The following is a 15,052-nucleotide window of genomic DNA, read 5'->3' on the forward strand; positions in this document are numbered from 1 at the left end:
TGTAGGGAGTACCAGTAAAGATCAATGTGTAGAGCTACGAGGTATTAGAGGTAGATCAGATACTGTACGTGAAGGCAGGGTTAAGTGACTAGGCATCTGGATAGATGATCATAAGAGTAAAATGAAGTAGCAGCAGAAAAGTGTGTGTGTGTACATGTATATTTAGTGTATTTGTATGTGTGAGGGTTTTGTGTGGGAGTGACAGTGTAGTGTAGTGAAGTGTGTGTGTATAAACTCCAGTGAGTGTGTAGGGTCAGTGCACGACAGAGTTAGTGCAGATAGTTTAGCAGTCTCGCGGAGCCTGTTGCTCTGACGTTAATAATAAATTAAATACATAAGATGTTAATAATAAGCATCTGCCTTTAGTGCTGAGTGATTAGTACTTTTTGTGGTCGGTTCGGGTTCAGTTTGATTAAAAATAATAATAATCACCGATTTCGATAATAAAAAATAAAAAAACATTAAATGCACTATGCATTTTGTGGGTTGAATTATGTAACACAGAATAAAACAATTAATTAAAGTCCCATGATGGTAGTGACTGTCCATTACTGCTCATCACTTATTGACCATCACTTATTCACATTACTTTAATAAAATATTTCAGTTGTTGTGTATATTACATTTGTTTTATTTCATGACAATTATTTTATTCCAAGTTATCATCTCGTCTCTATAGAGCTGCTGTCTGACAAAATCACTATTTTAGTAGTAAATAATACATACTTTTATGACTGCTGAATAACAACTATCAATCACTTAGATCATGTATTTTCAGGTAGAGATAGCTCGGGAAGCAACAGCTGCTCTCTATATCACCTCTCTTCTGTAGCAGGTGTAAAGGAAACACAGACTGGACAAGTAGATGTGCAATGGATTGTGGTCATTGTAGTTAATTGCCACATTTTATGTGCTGAACTATGAAGAATATTGGTCTGTTGGAAACTACAACTCCCGACTATATCACTACACTAAACTACACTGTTTAGGCCGGATCGGATTTATTTCTAGAGAAACAGCGATGTGTGCATTGAGCTCACAGGACAAAAACGGAGTCAAATAATGTAACCGACATCAATTAGTTCTTTAAAACACGGAAAATAACGGAAAATAAAAAGTTATAGCTATGATCGTTCACTGAATGGAATGGTTCAGCTGGCACAGTTAATCTTCGCATGAAGACCTTGTGGTAGCAGTCAGCCATACGGCCTGCGATGGCCCGCCACAAGATTGGGAACACAAATTCTAAATTCCTGTTCTCTGTCCGTTTCACTTCAGGTCAGCGTGCACTTAATGGACCGTTTTAAAAGACTGCACATGGGAGGAAGTTTAGATACCCCATGATAAATAAAGAGGCGCTCCTTGGGAGGGAGAGGGAGCAGCTAGCTAGCCCCATAGAGAGCTGGACAGACCCTGTCCTCTGGGTCCAGCTCTCTGGATCTAATTAAAAGAATGAAGGACATGAAAGCAGAGGGAGAATGGAAGAAGAAAAAACACCACCGACAGACAGGCTGCTGCATTGTCTAAAAGCGTCTCTGTCTGATGATGAAAACAGACCAAACGACAGAGTGACCGAGCGGGCAAACGGATGGCACATCACTCAGGAGACACTTTTACAGCAGTGCTTTCGCTCCAAGATGCCGTTGCGGTTTGAGTTACACCAGTTGTAAGCGGAGCAGTGTGGCAGTCGTTAAAATAGCATTCACTGACAGATGCTCAATGTAATAATTTCTCCAATATTGGAAATTACAACTCCCTGTGATTTATATAGTAACCGGTGCCATTATCCGTGAAAGTTGCATGGTGGCAGGTGTTTTTTTAAAAGCAGGCCTCACATGATTTATGGTTCTGGTGTGTTTGAAATCGCACATTAAAGACATTCTAGGGAACTTCTGGGGATTTTTTGCCAGCCACGGATAGCTAAGTGTAAGTAATGGTTACGGGTGGCTAACTCCCAACTCCACTATGTGAACCAGAGCTGTTGTTTTGTACATTTGGCATATTAATTAGTTATATGTAAACAGGCTCTCGGTGGGACAGATGTGCTGTGGCGGAAGGATCACAGGCTGTGTGTACATTACAGCAGGCCACTGAGTCACTGGGAATAGTTCAACGTTGTTCAGGGCCAGATTAAGTCTGAATTATCCGACCACCCACCTGCAGCACAGCTATAATATCACCCTTTACAACCCTACAGCACTTAGGCTTGTACAATGTAATGTCCCTAGGGGGGAAAGAAACAAGTGCCCTATTATGCACACTATATGTGCAAGGTGCACTCATTAACCTGCTATTCTGTAAAAGTCTGTTTTGGTCTCTTAAAAGGTCAGTCTATTCTGAAGATGACCATGTTAGGTCTGGGGTCAAGGTTTAAAATGAATCTAAACTCTCATCTTGGTCCAATCATCGACTTCACCACCACATAGCCATGCTAACAAAATCCCCAGCCAGCCAGTGTAGCTTACCAAGTCCAACACAAAACCTGGTCTTTGGACTGCTTTTCCTCCATTTTCCTGCATCCCCCTCTCAAAAAGCCAGCCTACAGTAAAATGTGAATGCTGCCACTTAACTGTCAGTCATAAATTGACCACACTCCGTAGACACTGGTGGTCTTCAGCTGGTCCTTCCTGTGTAGAGAGAACAATTACATAGACTCTTCGAATAAACAACCTACTGTACATCAACAGGAGGGAGGAAGCGAGACAGAGAGACTGAAGGGAAGTGAAAGAGGGAGGAAGAGATACTGTACACACACACACATAAAAGAACGGAAGAGGCATGGGCTCTCCTGCTATCACATTTTATGGTTGTGTGTGAGGGAGCCTGGACCTGCCTGCAGTAGAGGCCTGACTGGCTGGGTTGATTAGCCGGAGGGCTGTGTAAATACTCTAACCCCATAAAGAGAAGGAGCTTTCCGTTAGAAGAGAGGAGTTCCCCACGCCTGTCTCCTTATTAATTACAGATCTCCTCTACCCGTCCATCTGCATGCCGACATCTCGGGCTCTACTGGCGTGTGAGATAGAGGGGTTTTACGTTTACTGTTCTCCACTGGCTGTTTCTGTTTTAGGCTCCTTGACAGTTCAGGGTTATCTCATTAAGCAAAACATATACAGTGGGGCAAAAAAGTATTAAGTCAGCCACCAATTGTGCAAGTTCTCTGTAATTTTCGTCATAGGTACACTTCAACTATGATAGACAAAATGAGAAAAAAAATCCAGAAAATCACATTGTAGGATTTTTAATGAATTAATTTGCAAATCATGGTGGAAAATAAGTATTTGGTCAATAACAAAAGTTTATCTCAATACTTTGTTATATACCCTTTGTTGGCACTTACAGAGGTCAAACGTTTTCTGTAAGTCTTCACAAGGTTTTCACACACTGTTGCTGGTATTTTGGCCCATTCCTCCATGTAGATCTCCTCTAGAGCAGTGATGTTTTGGGGCTGTTGCTGGGCAACATGGACTTTCAACTCCCTCCAAAAGATTTTCTATGGGGTTGAGATCTGGAGACTGGCTAGGCCACTCCAGGACCTTGAAATGCTTCTTACGAAGCCACTCCTTCGTTGCCCGGGAGGTGTGTTTGGGATCATTGTCATGCTGAAAGACCCAGCCACGTTTCATCTTCAATGCCCTTGCTGATGGAAGGAGGTTTTCACTCAATCTCACGATACATGGCCCCATTCATTCTTTCCTTTACACGGATCAGTCGTCCTGGTCCCTTTGCAGAAAAACAGCCCCAAAGCATGATGTTTCCACCCCCATGCTTCACAGTAGGTATGGTGTTCTTTGGATGCAACTCCTCCAAACACGACGAGTTGCGTTTTTACCAAAAAGTTATATTTTGGTTTGATCTGACCATATGACATTCTCCCAATCTTCTTCTGGATCATCCAAATGCTCTCTAGCAAACTTCAGACGGGCCTGGACATGTACTGGCTTAAGCAGGGGGACACGTCTGGCACTGCAGGATTTGAGTCCCTGGCGGCGTAGTGTGTTACTGATGGTAGGCTTTGTTACTTTGGTCCCAGCTCTCTGCAGGTCATTCACTAGGTCCCCCCATGTGGTTCTGGGATTTTTGCTCACCGTTCTTGTGATCATTTTGACCCCACGGGGTGAGTTCTTGCGTGGAGCCCCAGATCGAGGGAGATTATCAGTGGTCTTGTATGTCTTCCATTTCCTAATAATTGCTCCCACAGTTGATTTCTTCAAACCAAGCTGCTTACCTATTGCAGATTCCCAGGCTGGTGCAGGTCTACAATTTTGTTTCTGGTGTCCTTTGACAGCTCTTTGGTCTTGGCCATAGTGGAGTTTGGAGTGTGACTGTTTGAGGTTGTGGACAGGTGTCTTTTATACTGATAAGAAGTTCAAACAGGTGCCATTAATACAGGTAATGAGTGGAGGACAGAGGAGCCTCTTAAAGAAGTTGTTACAGGTCTGTGAGAGCCAGAAATCTTGCTTGTTTGTAGGTGACCAAATACTTATTTTCTACCATAATTTGCATATAAATTCATTAAAAATCCTACAATGTGATTTTCTGGATTTTTTCTTCTCATTTTGTCTGTCATAGTTGAAGTGTACCTATGACAAATTACAGGCCTCTCATCTTTTTAAGTGGGAGAACTTGCACAATTGGTGGCTGACAATACTTTTTTGCCCCACTGTATATATATTTTTGTATTTTTTTTAGGTAGATGTCAAAGACAGTGTTGGTCATGGTGCCTGTTAGTGTCATATTTAGTTTGCCATGTGCAAAGAGATGGCGTTCAACAGAGCTGCCAGAGGAGGGGTGTGTTAGAGGGTCGGGACATGGTAGTAATAGATCTGTTTCAATGAAGGAAAGGAAACCTGTGGCGGGTGCGTGTGTGCGCATACATTTGTGTATGCATGCATGTATGTGTGTGTGTGTGCATGTCTGTGTGCGTTTGTCTGATGAGAGAGGAATTATAATTGAACCAAGAAAGGGGAGGTGTGTGTGTGTTCTGGCCTGTGGATGGATGTAGGGCTGGAGAGCTGCTCCAAGGCTGATGGGGATCCACTTCATCCCGCTTGTGTAACAGATTGTTTTATCACAGATTCCAAGACAAGACCGGCCCAGTGATAAAAATCACTGCTTTCCACTCCAGCTCCCCTCTTTTCTCTCTCTTTCTTCCCTTTCTTCTCCTTCTCTCTCCATCCCTTCGCTCTTCTTTCTCCCTCTATTCTCCAACTCTGTCTCTTCTCTAACTGCTCTATGTCTCTTCTCTAACTGCTCTCTGTCTCTTCTCTAACTGCTCTATGTCTCTTCTCTAACTGCTCTCTGTCTCTTCTCTAACTGCTCGCTGTCTCTTCTCTAACTCCTCGCTGTCTCTTCTCTAACTCCTCGCTGTCTCTTCTCTAACTGCTCGCTGTCTCTTCTCTAACTGCTCGCTGTCTCTTCTCTAACTGCTCGCTGTCTCTTCTCTAACTGCTCGCTGTCTCTTCTCTAACTGCTCGCTGTCTCTTCTCTAACTGCTCGCTGTCTCTTCTCTAACTGCTCTCTCTACTTCCCTATATCCCCCCACACTTTGGCACCTCTGACTTCCTCTTCCCCTCCCCCTGCTGGTGTGTTATAATATATTTCACTTTACTGGATGTATTGGAGGAATTCCTGGTGTTTGGTGAACCGGAGTCCCTCCAATGTGATTTCAGACCCACTGGACAGCACTCATTAATCACCTCCCCGTGATGGCAAACTGTGTGTGTGTGTGTGTGTTCATGTGTGCCTTTGCTTTTCTGTGTGTGTGCGCATGTCAGCCTCTCTCTCTGTCCGTCTCATCAGCAAACTAATCATATGTTGTCAGGAGAATGTGATTGTTGGAATGCCTGCTATGACAGTGTGTGTGTGTGTGATGTTATTTCTCCCTCTGTTAGTTATTTCCTGGTCATGAGATATTACCACTGGCAGCTTCCTCTGGGGTTTGACTAGTCAGAGTATGTAGGAGTAGAACAAGTGTCTCCGGCTGTGTGGCTACTACAGTGTTTCCCCTCCATCTGTCAAATGAACAGTGTCTATGTGTCTACTTTATTTGGTGAAGAGTTTCTATGTAATGCACCTCACAATAAACTTTATTTATTGTGTGTATGGTTGGACAGACGATAAGGACTACACTTCAGTGTGTACTAAAGCGTTAAAGCATTAGAGATAGTCTAGCTACGGCAGCTCTGTTAGGGCTACAGTCAGTACCTCATGCACCTTGCCCTGTAACAGTGATGTACCAGTGGCGTGATACGGAGGGCTTCCCGACTCTCGCCCTGCGCTCCTCGGCCCTGATTCTCCGGCATCTGAGGGTCAGAGTTAGAGGGGAGAGGGCATGTCTCCTCTAACAAAGGATTAACAGTATAACATGCCCCACGGGGCACAGCCATGGCCCCTGACAGGAATGAGATATGGATGAGGAGGGGAGGGAAGAGGGCCGGATGTTCGCTCACACCTCCTGCCCAGACTGACTGCTGAGCCTGACAGCAGAAGAGAAGTCAGTTGTTGTACAGGGTTAGTGTGTGTGTGTGTGTGTGTGTGTGTGTGTGTGAGCAAGCAGAGTAAGACTGCCCTGGGTGTGTCTCTCAGTACATCCTCTCAGTTGGGTAGCAGACATAAGCACATAATGACAGGAACCGTTCTTCATGGGGGATGAGGCTGACTTTAGCCATAATGGAATGAGAGTGTTGTTGTCACTAATGGTGTCAGCAGGCTCGGCCTGAGGCCATCCCTCCAATATCTCCACATAAACAATCCAGGGGTTTTCAGCACTGTGTTTCTGCCTGCCCTGCTACCTAGACATCTGACTGGCACCTGGAAGCTCAATGGAATCGCACTGAGCCTCTCCATCTGTCGGTCTGTCTTTGTTCCCTGTAGTGTAGAAGCAGGTGGGCAGGCTGTTTGATGGGCCTACAGTATGCAGCCTGGATGGTTCGGAGCTTGTTTGATATTTTAGTTTAACAAGATGAGGGTTGGGGTGGGAGGAGAGCGGTCCGTATGTGAATGTGATCATAGACTCAGAACAGGCTTATCTATATTCACTCGGCTTCTGCTGAAGTGTTCTATCCAAACTGTACCCTGCCAGGTCCGGACTGTAGTAATACATGGCAGTGTCAACAGGGAAGGAATTCACTTCACAGTGCTCAGAAGTCTAGTTGGTGAATCTCTCAAAGTTAAACCAACAAAGAATACAATCTAATGTGAACCACCTGCTCCAGTACTGTACACTCATCACCTCTTCCTCTCTTCCCCTGCTCTTACAGATTCCCCCTGTACCCTCGAGGAGAACGCTTTCAGTTTGAATATGGAGTCTACCTGATCAACAAGAACATCGCCCAGGTAAGACCATGGACCACTCACATATCTGTCAGACACATACGCATACCAACTATTTCCCAGGTAAGATGTGACAAACATGTCAGGTGGTCTGATGGCACTGAAAGGTTATTGTGTGGGAAACAGCCTTAGACATGTTTTGGATGGCTCAATCATGTCCATCTGTACTGGAGCCTTGTTCCTGTGTTCCTATCCCTTTGAATGGCCTGGAAACTCTCAATAAAAATATGGAAAAACTGGGATGCATGCAGACACTCACTCACTCTTCTCTTCTCTGGAAAAGGGGCCAAACTCTTGCCCTGTCTGGGCTGATGAAAGTGAATCTAATGTGTTGACCTGTGTGAGTCCCCCCTCCCTCAATCATTTAGCACCAAATATATACATTTGCATTTCATTCCCTGTCGCTGTCTCTTTCTCAAGCCAGTGGTGAGAATGTAGAATGAAGGAATTCGAATCTCTCCAGTGTATTTATTAGGCAGGGCAATTAACTCCAACAGGTGCTGGGTTCAAATGACTTCATTTTGGGAGGTTTGGACTTTGACGCAACCTGCTAGCTAGCTGCTATCCAAACTGCTGCCATCCGCCTTTGTCCAACAACAAAAGAGAAAGAGATGTGGGGGAACACTTTAGACAGCTAATTAAAATAAGCCTAGACTGAAAATCCCCAAGGAGAGTGGTAAAGGGTGCACGTTATGACCTTCATCAGCAGTACTCTTTATTTTGGACAATATGTGTGGATCCCGGGTAAATAGTGTTTTATGTTGATGAGTATGTGAGTATGTGCTTCATGCAACAAAACTGAAATCTAGAAACTGTTTTTTCACGGTATGTTTGATGTATTTTTATGATTTAAATTCTACATGAAAGGTTCATTTATTTCCAGGTTTTTTTTAGAGTTATAGCCTGGTGACCTTTTTCTGTGGTGAGTTGCCCTAAATATTCTGTCTCTTCTGCTTCTCTGCCAAGTTTAGAGTTAAAATACTAGCCTGAAAAAAAAGGGTTGAGGATTGCATCATTTGATTGATATTAATGTACTGCAGTAACTGTCATGTCGAAGGAGGGATATCAGTGCTGTATGTTTGGGAGTATGTACTGTACGATGGCACGTATGTGCGTGCATGTATATGTGGTTGGCGAGCCAGATAATGGTGAGGTCATGCGTTTTTCTCAGTCCAGTATCTCAAAATCGAATTTGTCACATGCTTTGTAAACAACAGGTGTAGACTAACAGTGAAATGCTTCCTTACAGGCCCTTCCCAACAATGCAGAGAGGGGAAAAAATAGGTTATATTTCAATTATAACACTAGAAATAAATGCAATGAGTAATGGTAACTTGGCTTAAAAAACAGTGTACTAGTAACAAGTCCATGTGCAGGGGTACGGGGTAATTGAGGTAGATATGTACATATAGGTAGGAATGAAGTGACTAGGCAACAGGATAGATGAACAGTAGCAGCAGTGTATGTGATTAGTCAATAATTAATGCAAAAAGGGTCAATGCAGCTCGTCCTGGTAGCTACTTTATTTGGTTAACTAGTTAAATATTTATTAGTCTAATGCTTGGGGGTAGAAGCTGTTCAGGATCCTGTTGATTCCAGACTTGCTGCATCGTTACCACTTGCCGTGCGAACAGTCTATGACTTGGGTGACTTAAGTCAGACAATTTTTAGGGTGTTCCTCTGACACCACCTGGTATAGAGGTCCTGGATGGCAGGGAGCTCGGCCCCAGTGATGTACTGGGAGATATGCACCCTCTGTAGTGCCTTGCGGTTGGATGCCAAGCAGTTGCCATACCAAGTGGTGATGCAGCCAGTCAATAAGCTCTCAATGGTGCAGCTGTATAACGTTTTGAGTATCTCAGCGCCCATGACAGATTTCAGATTTCAGCCTCCTGAGGGGGAAGATGCGTTGTTGTGCCTTCACGACTTGTTTAGACCATGATTACATAATTCCTTACATGGAACCCAAACTGGCTGCGCGCGTGCGCTATCGTGCATAAATGTATTTTGTCCCCCTACTCGAAACGCGATCACGACACGCAGGTTAAAATATCAAAACAAACTCTGAATCAATGACATTAATTTGGGGACAGGTCGAAAAGCATTAAACATTTAGCTAGTTAGCTTGCACTTGCTAGCTAATTTGTCCTATTTAGCTAACTTGCTGTTGCTAGCTAATTTGTCCTGGGATATAAACATTGAGTTGTTATTTTACCTAAAATGCACAAGGTCCTCTACTCCGACAATTAATCCACACAACCGAATCGTTTCTAGTCATCTTTCCTCCTTCCAGGCTTTTTCATCTTTGAACTTATATGGTGATTGGCATCTACACTTTCATAGTATTACCACGACAACCGGCAAAACTGTTAGTCTTTCAATCACCCATGTGGGTATAACCAATGAGGAGATGGCACGTGGGTACCTGCTTCTATAAACCAATGAGGAGATGGGAGACGCAGGACTTGCAGAGCGATCTGCGTTAGAAATAGGATTGACTTCTATTTTAGCCCTTGGCAACGCTGACATTAGTTGGCTCGCGTGAGCAGTGTGGGTGCAATAATTGAATACCATAGATTCCTAAATGTATTTTGCGACGCAAGCGGTGTAGTCAGGGTATTAGTGATGTGGAAAACGAGAAACTTGAAGCCCTCTCCACTACAGCCCCGTCGATGTGAATGGGGGGCATGCTCAGCCCTCCGTTTCCTGTAGTCCACGATCAGCTCCTTTGTCTTGCTGACGTTGAGGGAGAGGTTGTTGCCAGGTCACTGACTTCCTCCCTTGTCGTTGGTGATCGGGCCAAACAACGTTGTGTCGTCAGCAAACTTAATGATGGTGTTGTAGTCGTGGGTGAACAAGGAGTACAGGAGGGGACTAAGCACGCACCCCTGAGGGGCCCCCTTGTTAATGGTCAGTGTGGTGTATGTGTTGTTGCCTACCCTCACCACCTGCGTCTTATGAACTCCATATGTGACTGGAGCGATGTTTAGGATGAGTTACTGGGCCGTCTCAAAATCAACATAAGTGCACCGCATGGATCAGCTCCCTGCAGCTGACAATGGTTCCAGAGCAGTGAAAGTTGTAAACATATCATAGTAGATCTAACGGAACCCACCCTCTACATGTAATTTTTTCCTTTTTAAAGTGGATATGGGTTTCCCCCAACCCTGACCATTTCAGACCACTTTATCTGGGAGATCTGGTTTGCGTCCCAGTGACGTTAGAGACCACGGTATGGTTCTTAATACTCTGAAGGCTTTATTATGAAATGGCTGCTTTTTACCCCCCCCCCCCCCAACCGTATTAGAAACACTGAGACTAGCTTTTCCACTCATATAATTTACCAATAAAGCCAGCGCTTTACGTTGCTTCGTAGGCCGGTTGTTATTATTGTTTATTTTTTTTAAACGTTTTTCTCTCTAGGGATTTAATGTGCTCCTTACGTTGCGCCCGGCCGGGGTTGAGCTGCCACGGTGTGTAGCATCTGGCTGCTGTCACAAAGCACAACTCTGGTTACACAGCGACACACACACACTGGGCCAGTGGTGGATGTGCGACATTATCAAATCAAATGTATTTATATAGCCCTTCTTACATCAGCTGATATCTCAAAGTGCTGTACAGAAACCCAGCCAAAACCTCCATATAGCACGCAATGCAGGTGTAGAAGCACGGTGGATAGGAAAAACTCCATAGAAAGGCCAAAACCTAGGAAGAAACCTAGAGAGGAACCAGGCTATGAGGGGTGGCCAGTCCTCTTCTGGCTGTGCCGGGTGGAGATTATAACAGAACATGGCCAAGATGTTCAAATGTTCATAAATGACCAGCATGGTCAAATAATAATAATCACAGTAGTGGTCGAGGGTGCAGCAAGTCAACACCTCAGGAGTAAATGTCAGTTGGCTTTTCATAGCCGATCATTAAGAGTATCTCTACCACTCCTGCTGTCTCTAGAGAGTTGAAAACAGCAGGTCTGGGATGGGTAGCATGTCCGGTGAACAGGTCATAGTCAAATCAAATCAAATCAAATTTTATTTGTCACATACACATGGTTAGCAGATGTTAATGCGAGTGTAGCGAAATGCTTGTGCTTCTAGTTCCGACAATGCAGTAATAACAAGTAATCTAACTAACAATTCCAAAACTACTGTCTTGTACACAGTGTAAGGGGATAAAGAATATGTACATAAGGATATATGAATGAGTGATGGTACAGAGCAGCATAGGCAAGATACAGTAGATGGTATCGAGTACAGTATGTACAAATGAGATGAGTATGTAAACAAAGTGGCATAGTTTAAAGTGGCTAGTGATACATGTATTACATAAGGATACAGTCGATGATATAGAGTACAGTATATACGTATGCATATGAGATGAATAATGTAGGGTAAGTAACATTATATAAGGTAGCATTGTTTAAAGTGGCTAGTGATATATTTACATCATTTCCCATCAATTCCCATTATTAAAGTGGCTGGAGTTGAGTCAGTGTCAGTGTGTTGGCAGCAGCCACTCAGTGTTAGTGGTGGCTGTTTAACAGTCTGATGGCCTTGAGATAGAAGCTGTTTTTCAGTCTCTCGGTCCCAGCTTTGATGCACCTGTACTGACCTCGCCTTCTGGATGATAGCGGGGTGAACAGGCAGTGGCTCGGGTGGTTGATGTCCTTGATGATCTTTATGGCCTTCCTGTGACATAGGGTGGTGTAGGTGTCCTGGAGGGCAGGTAGTTTGCCCCCGGTGATGCGTTGTGCAGACCTCACTACCCTCTGGAGAGCCTTACGGTTGAGGGCGGTGCAGTTGCCATACCAGGCGGTGATACAGCCCGCCAGGATGCTCTCGATTGTGCATCTGTAGAAGTTTGTGAGTGCTTTTGGTGACAAGCCAAATTTCTTCAGCCTCCTGAGGTTGAAGAGGCGCTGCTGCGCCTTCTTCACGATGCTGTCTGTGTGAGTGGACCAATTCAGTTTGTCTGTGATGTGTATGCCGAGGAACTTAAAACTTGCTACCCTCTCCACTACTGTTCCATCGATGTGGATAGGGGGGTGTTCCCTCTGCTGTTTCCTGAAGTCCACAATCATCTTCTTAGTTTTGTTGACGTTGAGTGTGAGGTTATTTTCCTGACACCACACTCCGAGGGCCCTCACCTCCTCCCTGTAGGCCGTCTCGTCGTTGTTGGTAATCAAGCCTACCACTGTTGTGTCGTCCGCAAACTTGATGATTGAGTTGGAGGCGTGCGTGGCCACGCAGTCGTGGGTGAACAGGGAGTACAGGAGAGGGCTCAGAACGCACCCTTGTGGGGCCCCAGTGTTGAGGATCAGCGGGGAGGAGATGTTGTTGCCTACCCTCACCACCTGGGGGCGGCCCGTCAGGAAGTCCAGTACCCAGTTGCACAGGGCGGGGTCGAGACCCAGGGTCTCGAGCTTGATGACGAGCTTGGAGGGTACTATGGTGTTGAATGCCGAGCTGTAGTCGATGAACAGCATTCTCACATAGGTATTCCTCTTGTCCAGATGGGTTAGGGCAGTGTGCAGTGTGGTTGAGATTGCATCGTCTGTGGACCTATTTGGGCGGTAAGCAAATTGGAGTGGGTCTAGGGTGTCAGGTAGGGTGGAGGTGATATGGTCCTTGACTAGTCTCTCAAAGCACTTCATGATGACGGAAGTGAGTGCTACGGGGCGGTAGTCGTTTAGCTCAGTTACCTTAGCTTTCTTGGGAACAGGAACAATGGTGGCCCTCTTGAAGCATGTGGGAACAGCAGACTGGTATAGGGATTGATTGAATATGTCCGTAAACACACCGGCCAGCTGGTCTGCGCATGCTCTGAGGGCGCGGCTGGGGATGCCATCTGGGCCTGCAGCCTTGCGAGGGTTAACACGTTTAAATGTCTTAATCACCTCGGCTGCAGTGAAGGAGAGACCGCATGTTTTCGTTGCAGGCCGTGTCAGTGGCACTGTATTGTCCTCAAAGCGGGCAAAAAAGTTATTTAGTCTGCCTGGGAGCAAGACATCCTGGTCCGTGACTGGGCTGGATTTCTTCCTGTAGTCCGTGATTGACTGTAGACCCTGCCACATGCCTCTTGTGTCTGAGCCGTTGAATTGAGATTCTACTTTGTCTCTGTACTGGCGCTTAGCTTGTTTGATAGCCTTGCGGAGGGAATAGCTGCACTGTTTGTATTCGGTCATGTTACCAGACACCTTGCCCTGATTAAAAGCAGTGGTTCGCGCTTTCAGTTTCACACGAATGCTGCCATCAATCCACGGTTTCTGGTTAGGGAATGTTTTAATCGTTGCTATGGGAACAACATCTTCAACGCACGTTCTAATGAACTCGCACACCGAATCAGCGTATTCGTCAATGTTGTTATCTGACGCAATACGAAACATCTCCCAGTCCACGTGATGGAAGCAGTCTTGGAGTGTGGAATCAGATTGGTCGGACCAGCGTTGGACAGACCTCAGCGTGGGAGCCTCTTGTTTTAGTTTCTGTCTGTAGGCAGGGATCAACAAAATGGAGTCGTGGTCAGCTTTTCCGAAAGGGGGGCGGGGCAGGGCCTTATATGCGTCGCGGAAATTAGAGTAACAATGATCCAAGGTCTTTCCACCCCTGGTTGCGCAATCGATATGCTGATAAAATTTAGGGAGTCTTGTTTTCAGATTAGCCTTGTTAAAATCCCCAGCTACAATGAATGCAGCCTCCGGATAAATCGTTTCCAGTTTGCAGAGAGTTAAATAAAGTTTGTTCAGAGCCATCGATGTGTCTGCTTGGGGGGGGATATATACGGCTGTGATTATAATCGAAGAGAATTCTCTTGGTAGATAATGCGGTCTACATTTGATTGTAAGGAATTCTAAATCAGGTGAACAGAAGGATTTGAGTTCCTGTATGTTTCTTTCATCACACCATGTCACGTTGGCCATGAGGCATACGCCCCCGCCCCTCTTCTTACCAGAAAGATGTTTGTTTCTGTCAGCGCGATGCGTGGAGAAACCCGTTGGCTGCACCGCTTCGGATAGAGTCTCTCCAGTGAGCCATGTTTCAGTGAAGCAAAGGACGTTACAGTCTCTGATGTCCCTCTGGAATGCTACCCTTGCTCGGATATCATCAACCTTGTTGTCAAGAGACTGGACATTGGCAAGAAGAATGCTAGGGAGTGGTGCACGGTGTGCCCGTCTCCGGAGTCTGACCAGAAGACCGCCTCGTTTCCCTCTCTTTCGGAGTCGTTTTTTTGGGTCGCTGCATAGGATCCGCTCCGTTGTCCTGTTTGTAAGGCAGAACACAGGATCCGCGTCGCGAAAAACATATTCTTGGTCGTACTGATGGTGAGTTGACGCTGATCTTATATTCAGTAGTTCTTCTCGACTGTATGTAATGAAACCTAAGATGACCTGGGGTACTAATGTAAGAAATAACACGTAAAAAAACAAAAAACTGCATAGTTTCCTAGGAACGCGAAGCGAGGCGGCCATCTCTGTCGGCGCCGGAAGTCAGGCAGAACAGTCGCAGGCAGAACAGTTGAAACTGGAGCAGCAGCACGGCCAGGTGGACTGGGGACAGCAAGGAGTCATCATGCCAGGTAGTCCTGAGGCATGGTCCTAGGGCTCAGGTCCTCCGAGAGAGAGAAAGAAAGAGAGAATTAGAGAGAGCATACTTAAATTCACACAGGACACCGGAAAAGACAGGAGAAGTACTACAGATATAACAAACTGACACATAAACTA

The 15,052-nt window shown here is 45.3% G+C and overlaps 1 protein-coding gene across 1 annotated transcript in view; it reads left to right on the plus strand.

Annotated features, from left to right (window-relative positions):
• Positions 1 to 15,052, plus strand: part of LOC110533664 (UV radiation resistance-associated gene protein) — a 138,579-nt gene that overhangs the window by 60,432 nt on the left and 63,095 nt on the right. Inside the window, exon 13 of the mRNA XM_021618097.3 lies at positions 7,260 to 7,335. Coding sequence (XP_021473772.3) covers positions 7,260 to 7,335 — 76 coding nt within the window. The remainder of the gene's footprint in view (positions 1 to 7,259; positions 7,336 to 15,052) is intronic.

This window comes from Oncorhynchus mykiss, chromosome 10, assembly GCF_057628025.1.
Source record: "Oncorhynchus mykiss isolate SJ-2025 chromosome 10, ASM5762802v1, whole genome shotgun sequence".
Classification (NCBI taxonomy): Eukaryota; Metazoa; Chordata; class Actinopteri; order Salmoniformes; family Salmonidae; genus Oncorhynchus; species Oncorhynchus mykiss.